Source organism: Diceros bicornis, chromosome 32 (assembly GCF_020826845.1).
Source record: "Diceros bicornis minor isolate mBicDic1 chromosome 32, mDicBic1.mat.cur, whole genome shotgun sequence".
Taxonomy (NCBI): domain Eukaryota; kingdom Metazoa; phylum Chordata; class Mammalia; order Perissodactyla; family Rhinocerotidae; genus Diceros; species Diceros bicornis.
In genome coordinates this window covers 36,295,651-36,309,830 of record NC_080771.1, presented here as the reverse complement: position 1 = coordinate 36,309,830, position 14,180 = coordinate 36,295,651, and the positions used below count along the sequence as shown (strand labels likewise).

At 59.4% G+C, this 14,180-nt stretch overlaps 1 protein-coding gene across 1 annotated transcript in view; it reads left to right on the top strand.

Annotated features, from left to right (window-relative positions):
* Positions 1–11,089, top strand: part of SLC7A5 (solute carrier family 7 member 5) — a 37,419-nt gene extending 26,330 nt beyond the window's left edge. Inside the window, exons 4-10 of the mRNA XM_058528440.1 lie at positions 451–495; positions 999–1,122; positions 2,037–2,140; positions 2,602–2,698; positions 4,007–4,156; positions 6,273–6,450; positions 7,706–11,089. Coding sequence (XP_058384423.1) covers positions 451–495; positions 999–1,122; positions 2,037–2,140; positions 2,602–2,698; positions 4,007–4,156; positions 6,273–6,450; positions 7,706–7,761 — 754 coding nt within the window. The 3' untranslated portion in view covers positions 7,762–11,089. The remainder of the gene's footprint in view (positions 1–450; positions 496–998; positions 1,123–2,036; positions 2,141–2,601; positions 2,699–4,006; positions 4,157–6,272; positions 6,451–7,705) is intronic.
* The last annotated feature ends 3,091 nt before the right edge of the window (positions 11,090–14,180 follow it).

Sequence of the window (14,180 nt, the reverse complement as noted above, 5' to 3'; positions counted from 1 at the left end):
GCGGGCAGGGAAGGTCCTGGAAGGTGGATCACATGGTAGACAGGGATGCCCTGGAGCCTGCTTGGCAGGGGTGGTGCCATCAATGTGGATACTGAATCCCTAAGGGCTGCCCTTGGAGTCTTTCCCCTTGTAGCCTCTTAACCCCGACCTTCAGCACTTGGTGTGGACGTATGAGCCACACGTGAAACAGGTCTGTGAGGGCAGAGGGGGCGGATGAGTCCGCTAGACTGGGCTTCACATCCACCTCGGGACAGAAGAGATCGAGGGGGCACAGATTTCCTGTGGGAGCAGGACTGTGCCCTCTGCTCACCAGGGGCCAGGTGGTGGGTGGGTGGGGTCTTCTCTCCACCAGCCCAGAGCTGCCAGGAGGGGCTTCCCAAGGACTCTGTGTCCTTTGTCCCCTAATGCCTAGGAGGAATGTATAAGTAACCTCTGCTCTCTAATTTCTAGGAATTACTTGAATTTTGTCACGGAGGAGATGATCAACCCCTACAGGTACGCGTGTGCACGCAGAGGTTCTGTTACTGTAATGTGAGAGGAGGAAGAGGCCTGGGGCTGAGAGCCCGGCCGGGGGCCCAGCCCAGCCTTGGGCAGGAGCAGCGCAGGGCCTGCGGGAGGGGCCATGGGGTTAGAATCATGCTGGGGGGCTGGTTTCTGGGCTGACACCGGCCGCATGGTGGCCGGTGACCTTGGTCAAGAGTCCCCTTCACAATGGGCAGGAACCCCCGTTTCACAGACGGGCAGCCGAGGCCGGCAGGGTTGAGTCGCCAGCCCAGGTTCCACAGCTGCCCAATCCCCAGCACTGGCTCCCAGCCACTTGCCCATGCTGGTGACCTGTGCTAGTGACAGTGACCCATGCTGGTGACGGTCTTGCCTCTTGCCACCTTCCCTGCACAGCGAGGCTCAGGACTCGGCCACCGAGTGTTGGAAGCCTGATGGGTCCACTTCTTCCTGGTCCGCACTTTCATGATGTGCCCTTCCCTTCTGGTTCCTTCCAGAAACCTGCCCCTGGCCATCATCATCTCCCTCCCCATCGTCACCCTGGTGTATGTGCTGACAAACCTGGCCTACTTCACCACGCTGTCCACTGAACAGATGCTGACGTCGGAGGCCGTGGCCGTGGTAAGACGCCACCTGCCAGCATCTACCCAGGTCTCTTAGAGGCCGGCCCTGCTGCCTCCGGGCCCCTCATCTGTCATAGCCACATTTCCACTCAGAGGGGTTGAGCTGTGCTTTGCCAGGCCGGCCAGAAGTATAGGGCTGGTCCCCACCCTGGCTGCACTAGTGACAATCAAGGGGGTTCTAAAGTGCTGATGCCCTGGCCGCACCCTGGGCCAGTTTTAAATCAGCGTGTCTACGGTGGTCCTGGCATCAGTTGCTTTTGAAGCTGGGGGCTGGGCAGCCTTCCGCCTGCTGCCCGGATACACCCTGAGCCACCTCTGGGCGGTGTGGACACGAGGTTCAGAGGAAGGGCGCCAGACTCCCAAACCAAGCAGGTGGGGCCCCAAATAGAACCAGCGGGCTTTCGAATGCCCCGCCCGGACCCAGTGGGCTCACCTCCCTCGGTGCCCTCGCCTTCTCACGTCGGCGCGTGAGGCCGGCGCCCGCCAGTTCCAGCTTCTGAGTAAATACTCACTAGTCTTGCTCTGGGCCAGGCGCTGGGACCCAGCCCGAGACAGAGCCACGTGTCCTCGTGGGGCAGACATGCCCGTGGGGAGAAGGGCCGCGCACACAGTTGACCTGGTGTGATGCTGGGGGAGAAGGGCCCGAGGAGAGTGCCAGAACGTGGGGCGGGGAGTGTGGCTCAGGGTGTGCTCCCAAGAAAGTCCTGTCCCTGGGACACCTTGAAGTCCAGACCCCAAGGGGTCACTGTGCGTGCCGAAGCCTCGTGAGGAGCGGGCGGGAAGGCCATGCAGACAGAAGTGGGCCGGGCGGGGTCAGGCCAGGCCCTGAGGACAGCTGCTGTCCAGGGAGACAAGTCGAGGCCTCCAAAGTCGGAGCCAAGAGCCGGTCGCTCACGCTCACTGTCTGTCTAGGACTTCGGGAACTATCATCTGGGTGTCATGTCCTGGATCATCCCCGTCTTTGTGGGCCTGTCCTGCTTCGGCTCCGTCAACGGGTCCCTCTTCACATCCTCCAGGTGAGCCTTGGCCCGGGACCGCCCTTCTGTCACCCAGGCTCTGCCGGAGCAGGAACAGAGCCGGGCAGCTGGGTGAGCTGGCGGGGTGGGTGGCTGCCATGCACGGCTCTTTAGCACATGCTCTGAAAGTGTGGTTTTGTTACGTTGAGTAAGATGTAGCTGTCAAACGTTCGAGTGATACAGAAATAAATGACTGTGAACTCTCCCCGCCACTCCAGTCCCCTGCCCAGAGGTAACACACATGCTGTGTCCTTCTAGATTCTTTCTTCCGTTCATTTCGAACCCTGCCCAGGGGCCTGGAGGTAAGGAAGGCCCCTGAGTTCTCCCCTTGCCAGCCAAGTCATCAAAGTCGCCGAGAGGCCACAGTGGGGACCCCAGCCCTTGGGCACAGGCCCTCTCTACTCCCGCCCTGCCTGGGGTTGCGCGGGGACGAGGCTGACCGCCTGCTCCTCTGTCCGCAGGCTGTTCTTCGTGGGGTCCAGGGAGGGCCACCTGCCCTCCGTCCTCTCCATGATCCACCCGCGGCTCCTGACGCCCCTGCCCTCCCTCCTGTTCACGGTACGTCTGCAGTGCTGTTGGGCGCCCTCCGTTCCCTGGGGGATCACAAGCGGATTGAGGTGGAGACTGGAGTGTCCTCGGGGATCATCTGGGGGCTCCCCAGAGGGAGGGGGCGGGGAGGCAGGGGAAGGAGGCTGCATGTCCCGTCTGCACGACACCCATCCTGTGCCTGGTGTCAACTGGGCTGCAGACCAAAGGCGGAGACTGAGCTGCAGGTAAGTGAACAGGAGCGTTTCCTCATGTTGTGGCCTTCACTGCCACTCCACTGAACACCAGAGAGCACTAGGTTTGTTTTTTTTCAAGTTTTTAATTCTAAAAATAATACATAGTTATTGTAAAGCAACTTCAAACAGTCTGGAAGTGTGCGAGGCCAGGGCTCCACTCCCCAAGGGAACTGCTGTGTGCCGGCAGCCTCATTTGCTCTGTGCCTCTCTGGAGCCTCAGGTGTGTGTACAGGTGTGACACACGTGGGGTTGCTTGTGAGTTCTCACTATGTGCGCTTTTCCTCAGCTTGCCTCACGCCTTTTCATGCCTGTGCCTGCGATTTTCTTAGTTCTCTGTTGCTATGTAACAAATCACCCCAGAACGTAGCGGCCTAAATGGAAAACACTTATTGTCTCACAACTTCTGAGAGTCGGGAATTTGGGTCTCGGGTGGCCCCAGTTCAGGGTCCCTCATGAGGTGGTGTCAGGGCTGCTGTCCCTTCTGAGGGCTCAACTGGGGCTGGAGGAGCCACTTTCAGGCCAAGAGGCCTCGGTTCCTCAGGACGTGGAGGCTGGCTGCCCAGGGCGAGAGAGCCAAGGGGGACAGCAGGGAGAAAGCCACGTGTCTTCTGCGACCTAGCCTCGGAAGTCACACTCCATCACCTCTGTCTCGCTCTGTTTGTTGGGAGCAAGTCGATAAGTACAGCCTGACTCAGGGAGAGAGGCTAGGCTCCACCTTGTGAAAGGAGCACGTTGAATAATATTTGGACAAGTTGAAAACCCCTGCAGGGTTTAATCTCAGTTTTGAAACCATGGTACTCATGGCCCCGATGTGCAGTGGCTCATTTCAGCAATCCCATGATAAGCTCTTGGGCTGCTTCCCGATGATGCTCCCGCTGTCAGTGGTGCCTTTACCTCCTTGAGATCTGGCTGCCTTCACCATTTTCCCATTTGCACTTGCCTCTGCTCTCCCAGAACTCGCATTTTCTCAGACCAGGTCTTCCTCTGAAGCAACAGTGAGCAGGGTGGTCGGCTGCCCCAGCGGACGTCCCCAGCGTCAGGCGGCCCCCGAGGGCTCAGCCGGCTCCCGTTTCTCTGCTTGCAGTGTGTCATGACCCTGCTCTACGCCTTCTCTAGAGACCTCTTCTCCGTCATCAACTTCTTCAGCTTCTTCAACTGGCTCTGTGTGGCCCTGGCCATCACTGGGATGCTGTGGCTCCGCTACAAGAAGCCCGACCTGGAGCGGCCCATCAAGGTGAGGGCCTGGTCAGTGGTGGTCACGCCCAGGCGGTCAGGGGCTCGTGGGGTCGCGCTTGGGAAACAGGTTCCTGGTGTCCCTCAGGGCCGTAGGTCAAGAGCCAATGCCCACACGCCTCTTGGTTCTGCCCCTTCCAGCATGGGCCTTGGGCAAGCCCCCGTCCCTCTCTGAGCACCGTCTCCCTTCTGCAAACCAGGGGAGTTCTGGTGGGTTCTCCAGAGGGTGCTGGTGAGAACTGAGTGGGATACACATGTGAGTGTGCGTCTGAGCTAGCTGTGGAGGGTTGGTGATTCTGTTGATGACTACGTATTGGGAATCTCTTGAGTGCCAAGCGTGTGGTTCCAGGTGCTGGGGTTCATCAAAGGACACAATAGACCTCCCCAGATCCCTGCCTGTCTAGAGGTTATATTCTAGCAAGAGGTGAGAAGCAGTAAATAAGAAACCTGCAGCACTGGGTGGGCGGGAGATGTGGGGGCAGGCGGGCAGGGTGAGCAGGACATTGAGCAGGACAGCCGGGGTGGCCATGAGAAGGTGGCACGTGGGCAGAGGTGAGGGGCTGCGTGCTCTGGGGGGGGGGTGCGGGTGGGAGGGGAGCGTGTGGGGCGGGGTGGGAATGACGTCTGAGCCTGTGGGCGCATCAGGGACTGGCTTTGTTTGAGAGAATAAGGCATTCTAGGACTAGACTGTGCCCGCCTGGAGAAAGCTGAGGTGCCGGCCGAGCCTGGCCTACATGGGCTTGCCCTTTCCTCATCAACTCAGGACTGGGGGACAGCTGCCCGAGGGTAACCTTGTTTCTCGGAAAAAAGGGGGTGATAAAGGTCACGCTCCTGCTGGAGAGGCTGGTGAGCACGTTGGCTGTGACCCCGACGCTCATATTGGGGGAGTGAGAGCGTGGAGCCTGTGTTGGCTGCTGGCCAGCAGCTCCTGTCCCTTGTCCCGTCTCCAGTGGCATGTGGCTGTCACAGCCAGCACCCATCCACGTGTCTCCCTGACCCAGTGGTCGCACAGAGGATAGTGGGGCCCAGCTCTCTGCCTTGGAGAGGGTCTCCTGGGGGGCCCAGGGCGACCTCAGTGCCCTGGACCACCTTGCTCCCTGCTTTTGGTGGGCCCGGTCCCTGTGTCATCTTGAGCACGTTGTGGGCTCTGTCCCTTTGTCATTTTGAGCACGTGGTGGGCCCTGTCCCCACGTTGGCCTGGGCGCGTGGTGGGCCATATCCTTGTGGGGTGGGGGTGCGCAGTCTGGGCTGACCAGGTGGGATCCTTCCTCATCCTTCATCTCCCGGGGTGTCTTGCCGGTGTGTAGACAGAGGGTTGGTTCTGTGTGAGGACAGGCTCGCCCCACATGAGGCACAGTGGATGTAGCAGTGGATCGAGCATCCTTGGAGCCCAACCCGGGCTGGCTGTGGGCCCCGCTGTGGCTCGTCTGCCTTGAACTCTGCGGGTGGGCCTGTCTGCCCTGTGGTTGTGCAAACTATAGTCGGCCTGTCCACAAACGGCTCTCTGAGAAGGCGAGTGCTCCTCGCTTATTAGTGGGAGGCCACGGTCTTCCCAGAAGCACCGACCCCGCCTTTGGGTGGCCGCGGGTAGCGTGCTGGGCCGGGGTTTCTGCCGTCTGTTGTGGGAACCAGAGAGGCCAACCTTCCCTCGGGAAGCCTCGAGGGACCAACCTGGTGGTCTCGTTCACCCATCAGCACCGTCTGTGCTTTGGGTAATTATTGCCCACGCCGACTGCTGAGTGAGGGAAACGGAGAGCAGGGCGAGGTCCCCATTCTCACAAGGCCCCTGGCCTCGGGTGAGGCAGACTCAGAGAAGACCAGCGCAGGTCAGATCCTGGTAAATGCTGGGAGAGTGCCAGGCGATGTGACGGCCCAGGAGGTCAGCGCCGTTCCTGGATCAGGCAGGGGCAGGAGTGGGCTCAGAGCCAGGGCCAGAGGTGGGCCCGAGGGGGAGGGTGACTGCAGTGAGGGCAGAAGGGTGGTGGGGATGCAGTGCTGTCAGCAGTGGGCGGGATTGTGACTGACAGGACATGGGAGATGTGGGAAGGGGTGATAGATGACCGACGGCCCAGTATTAGCTCCTGGCCAATGACCATCACTCTGCCCTTCATCCCCAGGTGAACCTGGTCCTCCCGGTGTTCTTCATCTTGGCCTGCCTGTTCCTGATCGCTGTCTCCTTCTGGAAGACCCCTGTGGAGTGTGGCATTGGCTTCACCATAATCCTCAGCGGCCTGCCTATCTACTTCTTTGGGGTCTGGTGGAAAAACAAGCCCAAGTGGCTTCTCCAGGGCATCTGTGAGTATCTCCTCGGCCGCAGCCCAGCAGCCCGGCAGCCGGGGTCTCCCTCCCTCCCTGCCCCAGGGCCCTCCAGCGCCTCTCCCCAGAACAGGGCTGTCTGCTGCTCTAATCTACTCCCCCCAGCCAGGAATGGCGGGGGTTTACAGCGTTGGCCAAGGGTCCGGGCACTTGGCGTGTCTGGTAGTGGCGTCTGGCCCACGTATTTTAAGGATAAAATGCTGAGCTTGGCCCCAGCTAATCTCAGAACAAGGGATTCCAGAAAGCCAGGCTGCTTTTGCCAAGTAACAAAATCCCACCATCTGTCGCCAGTTTAAACACAGCCAGCTGACCTAGAAAGGCAGAGAGGGAGAAAACAGGATGCCCACACCTCTGTCACAGGGTCAATTTACAAACCAAGTTAGGACCCTGTACTGAGACCACTGTTAATGTGACAGGCTCCTGGAAAAGTCAACAGTTTCTGCAGGCCTGTACCCTGATCACCTTGTCCCAGGTGGCTTTTAAAATTCCCAGGGTGGCTGTCCTCAAATTCTCATTGGCACCTGCCCAGTGACTAGGAAACTCAGTCGTCTTGGTAGGACTTTGCCCCCAGCCCAGACCATAGGCTCCCTTTTCATCCCCTTTCAGAACATACCCAGGCCTAGGGCAGGAGCCCTCCAGTCCTCAAGTCAGCTCCTAGAGGGAGTGCTTGCAGAGAACCGTGGAGGATGGGTGTTCACCTGGGCCCCTTGCACAGACCCACCTGCTCCAACCCTCTGCAGGACCGCAGGCGTGCAGCCGGCATCCAGCAGTGGGCGCGCTCGCCACCATCCTGGGTGTCTGCCAGGCGGGTCCAGGTGTGGACCCACGAGAAGAGCCTGTCAAACGGTCCTCCAGCAGCAGGACCCGTTACCCCATTACTGTTCCCAATGATCCCGGGGTTCTAAAACAGGGTGGGGGTGGAGCCAGCGCCTGCCTGTTGCCAGGTTCCTCGGCCACACCCCCCAGGTGACTTACAGAGTCCTGGGCAGGCACGCAGCCTTTCTCTCTTCTAACCAGGAGTGGAGGCTGGTGCCCACCAGCAGGGAGGCCCTTGGGCTCAGTGTACAAGTGCACAAATCCGGAGGTTTTACATAAAATTCTGGGTTTCTGGCTTCTCTTACAACTTTGGAAGGTGTGTGATAAGAGGCTGGGTGAGCCGAAGCTCACATCACTAGCTGGTGCCCTGGCCCCCAGGCACGTGACTCCTGATAACTCCATTCTCCTCTCCCCTCAGTTTCCACGACAGTCCTCTGCCAGAAGCTCTTGTACGTGGTCCCCCAGGAGACATAGCCAGGAGAGCCGAGACGCTGCCAGAAAGAAATGCACCAAGATCGTTTTAAAACAACTCACCCACTTGAAAAGCGACCCCGGTCCCATCATCCAGGCAGCTCAGCTGAGCGCCCCGCTCCGTCCTTCCACCAGGTCGGGCGGCGGGGGCCACTGTGAACACTGGTACGAGTGTAGTCCCAGAAGACGGATGCCCATCGATACCTCCGCAAGTGTGCGAGGCGTGAGTGTGCCAGGTGTGACTGCTACACAAGAAGCAACACGGCTTCAATCGACCACGGACTTTTTGCCAGTTGGGCCCTCTCCCTTCCCACCTTCATATATTTGTATTATTTTTTTTAACTTAAGTTTTGGGTCAAGTCGACGCCACAAGATGATTATTTTTTAAAGAAATGGTGCAGGGAAACAGGAGGAGAGTCTTTTTTCGCCTGACACCCCCACAGCCCCATGTGCCTCAGAGGGACCAGGTCCTGTCACTGGCATGACTCCTGGGGCCAGATTCCTGCATCATGACCCGGGAGGAGAGGGATTCTGAGAGCAAATGCGCCAGCCCCCAGCAGAGCTACTGAGACTGGGCCTCGCAGTGTGGACTTTGGACTCGCCCTGACCACGGATAGTGGCCCACCACGTGCACTGGGCGCCCTCGTATTTTGTTGTTGTAGATGTAGTGACTTTAGTGAAAACCAGCCCCGGGGCTTGTGTCTTTCTGCCTTAAAGACCCGAGGTAGACCTCTCCCCCGGCCCCAGAGGAGAGAAGGAAAATCTCAAGGAAATGGCCATCTTCGAACAAAGGACTGGGGCTGATGCTGATGCTGGGCCGGCTTTGCAGAGAGCCAGTTCCTATGCCTAGTGTCTGCTGCTGCTCTTGTGGGGGGCGGGGGGGCGGGTAGGATCCTAGCAGAGGTCAGAGTCTGAGCAGAGGTCACGCACTGGCAGCTGGGCGATCCCAGAGCTCTGGCCAGCACTGCTGCCCGGGATGTGCAGAGCAGAGTGGGCTTCTGGGCTAGACCTCGGTCGCTCAGGACGCCGTTGGGCTCTGACTTTGTACATCCCACCCTGGACGTCAGCCTGTGCAAAGGCACAAAGGCAGGAGGATGGGGCACCTCCTACAGGCGGGCAGGTGGGCAGCATGCCAGGCCTGGCCCATCTGCGTCAAGTTTGGGAGCCGAGTTCTAGTTTTTTCAAAGTCCTCTACTTGAAATCTTCTAGAAACAAACACTACAAGAAAGGCAGACGCCTCGGCCCCTAATGGGCTTCTCATCTAGGGCCTGCAGGCAGCCCTCTCCCAGGGTCTGAAGAATTGGCCTTGCTGGCTGGACGGCAGCCCCGGCAGACTGCCTGGGGCAGGCTCCTGGCTTCTGGCCGAGGCACCACCACCTCCTCCTCTGCCACCTCCTCGGCCTGTCCCAGGCTCGATTCCAGCTGTCAGGAAGCTGGAGCCTTCTTCACTGCCTGACTCCGCACCTGCTCCGGAGGCCACCCTGACTCTCCTGGGGTCTGACTCCCGGTGAGAGAGCTGCCCAGTGCAGCACGCCCACCCCCCTCCCTAGAGAGACTATGCTAGCAGGCTTTTGTTTCTGCGGTTCCCATGGCACTCTCCCCGGGGGAGGCAGCTGAAGCCTGGCCAGCGTGTCCGGCCACCCGCTGGCTTTCCTGAGCAGTCACTACATCCCAGGAGCCAGCTTGAGGAGCAATGTCATCTAAGGTCAGATCATCTCCCTCCAAGCCCCAGTGTTAGGGACTGGTGGCTCTCCCGTGGCCGCTGACTGCTGACCTTACCACCAACGGGGCAGTTCAGCTGAGCCCTCGGGCCTCAGGCCTCACAGCTCAGCTCTGGCCGGAGGATCTGCTGCAATCTGCAGGGTGCTGCCTGAGCTCCGAATGGCCAGACCAGCCTGCCGCCGCCCACCTGGGTTCCGGGACCCCCACGTGGTCCGAGGGGCCCAGAGAAACCTGACAAGCAGCTTCGGGGCCTGGGCTGGGCATTGAGGCCGAAAAGGAGTGGCCCAGCTGTCCATCCTTCCCACTTTGTGCTGGAGGAGGAGGCGGGCTGGTCAGGAAACCTGTGCCACCCTATGGCTCCTGATGTGCGAGGACCGACTAGTACGAAAGTCTCCTCATGTCACCTAAATCCTCCCGGGGCCATATTCCACTCATCTAGGGGTGCGGCCCAATATCTGAGAGAAGACCTGATTTCAAACTCTGTGCTGGGCAGAACCCCTGCCCTGGACCCCCGTTTTCTCATCTGCAGTGGGGGCAGGAGCCAGTGGTCTTCTGCCGGTGGGCCTGTGCACATCCAGGAGACTGAACCTGGTATGACCACAGCTGTACCTGCAGCCCCGGTGTCGTGCACTGCCCACCTGCGTGTCCACAGGGTGTGGCTGCATCTCAGCAGAATGTCGGCCTTTTCCCTCCTGGGCCTGGGGAGGATACTTGGGAAGCCATCGTGATTCAAACGGCTGGCTCTGGGAGGGTGGACACTGCCTTGCAGGATGCACGGAGCCTGGTGGCCCTGTGCAGACTGCAGTGGCCCACTTCAGCAGCCTGTAGATGGGCGTGGGGACCCACAGTGTGCATCATGGGGGACTAGGGCGGTGTCACCCCTGCAGGGTGGATTGGGGTCCTGGGGTTCCCTTTTCAAACTGAGGCTGGGGGCTGGAGGGGGCGCTGAGAGGTCAAAGGCAGCTCTGAAGTGGCTCTCCACTTCTCCCAGATGCTGGGACTTCTGCTGTAAAGGGGGGGTCCGGGGGCCGGGTCTGTGATTCTGGGGGCTGTGACTCCCACCTAGCCCAGGGACGCCTCAGAAGGAAAGGGCCACCTGGGGCTGCGTCTGCGGTGCTGAGTCAGGCAGCTTGCCCACGTGTGCCCTGCGGCCCTGCTGTGTCGGCGTTCTGGGGAGGCAGAGACTTGCTTTTTCTGACCACTCTACTGACGTGTCCTGAGCGTTCACTTTGTGGGGTTTAGATTTTTTGTTAAACCAAACCCTGCAGGGCACAACAAGCTAGCGTTTGTTCAGTTGTTCTGGTGTTTTGTTTTGTCCTAACATCTCACTAATTTAAAGGATGCTGTCGGCACCATGGTTATTTATTTGCGGGGTCTGTGTCCAGCCCTGCGCTTCCCGGGGTGTTCGTGCCACATCAGTGCTGCGCGCTGTGAGGGCAGTGCCCACGGGGTGCTTCCACCGTGTAATGACGTGTGTGGCTTCAATGTCTCTCTCGAGCGTCCTATTAATGGCTAACCTGTTACACTTGGCTGGTTGAGGTGGGGACTTCTGTTTTTTTCTGTGGGGTTTTTTGTTTGTTTTTAAAGAAAAAGTATCAAATTATAAGTACTGCTTGTGGTCTGCTGTGTTCTTTTCTTCAGCGCCGACTTCGGGGTGTAGGAATGTTCCCGGGGATGCCTCCCCCAGAGGGGGTTGATCGTGTGCCTCTTGTCCTGCCTCATTCATTCATTCGTTCACTGACAGCTTCCTCAAGGTGTGGGAGGCCAGACAAGCTGGCCTCAGCCCCTGCCTCTGGGGATGGATACACGCTCGAGGGGTGAAGAGGCCGAAGGGAGTCAAGGGGGCTGAGCGGGAATTCAGATCTACCTCTCAGGCAGGGCTTTGAAGGTGAGACCAAGGGGAGAGTGGAGAAAATGTTCCGGGGCCCAAGGTGGGAAGAGCTTGGCCTCGTGGGGCCAGCAGTAACTCCAGCCTTCAGGCGACTGATCAGGGAGGAGGCACGTGCCAGCTTGGGGAGGGAGGGAAGGGACACGCACGGCTCCTCATTTCCACGATGTCTCTGAGAATCTCGTCACAGCTGCGGGGAGAGCAGGGCTGAGAGCCACGGACAGCACTCACTCAGCTCAGGCAAACTCCATTCCTCACGCTGGGGTCTGAATGGGGCCTTGAGGACGGGAGGGCTGTGGGTATGCCAGGATGGGAAGGATGTGTGGGGCAGCCACAGCCTGAACCACGGTGAGGGCAGAAGGACCATCCACCGCAGCTCCAGGTGAGGCCAGGCCAGGGGCGCGGGGGCCCAAACGGCTGGGACTGGGGGCCTCGGGTGCTCACCAAAGGGGCTTCCACTCCACCCCACAGGCAGCAGGACCCCCAGACGGGCTGGAGCCAGGGAGTGCTGCCCAGAGCCACCGCAGTGGGCAGGTGCCCCACTGAGTGCCAGGTCCCCTGTGCTGCTGCCACTGGTGAAAACACCGGGGTCCACCACATCCTGGTTACACGAGTGTATCCCTGCATACTGGACCCCACAGCCAGGCAGGCTGGGGCTCCAACAGGCCCCCCAAATAAGCACATGTTGGAGGAATTCTCCCCTCCCTGCAGGCTGGGAGGGGGTAGTGAGGTTTGCAGCGTACAGGTAGGAGACAGGATTGCAAAGCCCGAGTGGGTGAGGGGCTGCCTGCACAAGCTGACTCGGCACTTGCCTGCCTGGCTGTGCCCGCACCCCAAGCTGGACGCCCTCCTGCCCTGCCCTCAGCAGTCAGATGCCCACGTGGTTGCCGCTCCTGGCCGGGCTCCACTTCCTGCTAGAACTTTTACTCCAGGGGCAGCTTTGTGTGAGGCGCAGATTGTGATGCATCAAGAGGCGCATTAAGATCCCACTTCCATCTGTGTGGATGCAGGTGAGAAACGTGGTGGAGAGAGGCCGGCGTGAAGATTGGGAACCTCGTCAAGGCTGTCCCGAGGCCCTCGCTGGCCCCGGCAGCTGGCCCTGACCCCAGTCCAGGGACGGGCTCTCCATTCACTGTGGCTGATGGAAAAGGATCTTGACACTTGAAAGGACGGCTCTCGAACCAGCCCAAACAAACTTGTCCCACGCGTGTGGTCAGAGCGGAGCTGTCCAGTCCAGCTCTTCCTTTAGGAAAGGGGAGAGAGAAGGTGGGGTGAGAGAAAGATTGAGACAGAGACGGGGGAAAAGGAGGGAGGGAGAGAGAGAGAGGTCATGGGGGTGGGGGACCAGGGATACATTCACACAACCACCTACAGTTACTCAACGCCTTGCGTAGAGAGGAGTGCGTTTATGTTTGGAGAGGGAGAAGGAGGAGGAGGAGAGGAGGCAAGAAGCCAGTGGGATGCCACCTGCTACAGGAGAAGACTGCTCCCCGTGATCCCCAAATTCCTAGAAAATCCCACCAGGCTCGCCAGATTCTCCTTGTCTGTGTGTGGAACTGGCAAAGGGGTCCTGCCCTCAGCAGCGAGGCAGGACCTCTGACATCGCAGCCCCCTTGCCTGTGTGGTTAGCCAGACCACCATGAGAGTGTAGGATTTTGACAGGATGTGGGGATGGGGGTCAGGCAAGTGGAACTGGGGTTCCAAGCCAAGTGGGAAAGCTCGGGAACCTCAGGATGTCTCGAGGACCCCGGGGAGGAAATGGTGCTTCCCCCTCGAGCTCCCTCTGGTCCTGCCCCCTCCTCCGGACAGGACCCCTTTCGTGCGTCCTGAACACTTGGCATTTCTCTGGCCTCTAGAGAGTCCTTAAGTCCTCGACGTCCACCAAACAGCCTCCTGCAGAGATGGCGAAGGTGGGAGGGGCCCTAAGCCCAAGTCATTGTCACCGCAGGCAGATCCTGGCTCCACAGGTGCTCTCCTGTGCCCACGTGGGCTACCCGCTGTCCCAGGCTTGACATTCCTTTGGGGCCCGAGCACCCTCCACCGTCCTGCCAGAAACTTCTCAAGTCCTCCTCTGCACATGGCCACACCAAACAGGCTGCGTGCTGCCCTTTTCACTTCTTGGAATCCGGTTCTGGCAAGACCCAGTTCTTTCCCTCCAGCCAAAGAGTAATTTCTATCCTGCAAGTAGGAACTCAGCTGTATGATTACATCAAACACTTAAACCACACACGAAATGCTCTGGGTGAACAGACTGTTCACAAAACCAGTCTCTACCCATTTCACTGGAGAACAAATCCTCTCTGGGTCAAAGAGGAGGATGGAAGATTCCAGAAGTTCCCTCTCCCGTGTTGACCTCTGTGCAGGCTGGCTAGAGAACGGCTCTTACCCCTTGAAGGAGGCCTCTGGGGCCCAAAGTCGAGGCGTGGGTCTGGCCCTGCCCACCTGGAGCTCACAACCCCTACAAGCTCTGACAGGTGCTGGCCACCCCATGTTCGCTGGAGCCCCAGGCAATTCCGCTGCTCCCCTGATCCCAGAGAGTCTCCCTTAATCCCTTAGACAGCTCCAGACTCGAGGTTGGGGGAGAGGTGTGTGGGCAAGTCCAGGGCAAGGAGCAGGTCACGGCTGTACTGGGTCTCCCCACCCAAGAGTGCAGCCTGGGCTGCTCTCATCTGGATGAGAGTTCTGCCACACCCACCTTCTCACACAATCTATGAGCTGATTTCTCCAGTTAGTGAATGTTTTCCCTGCATTTCCACAGGGCCACACTCTGTCCACCTGGGCCACCAGGGGTGTGGGACAGGTTCCTGGACAT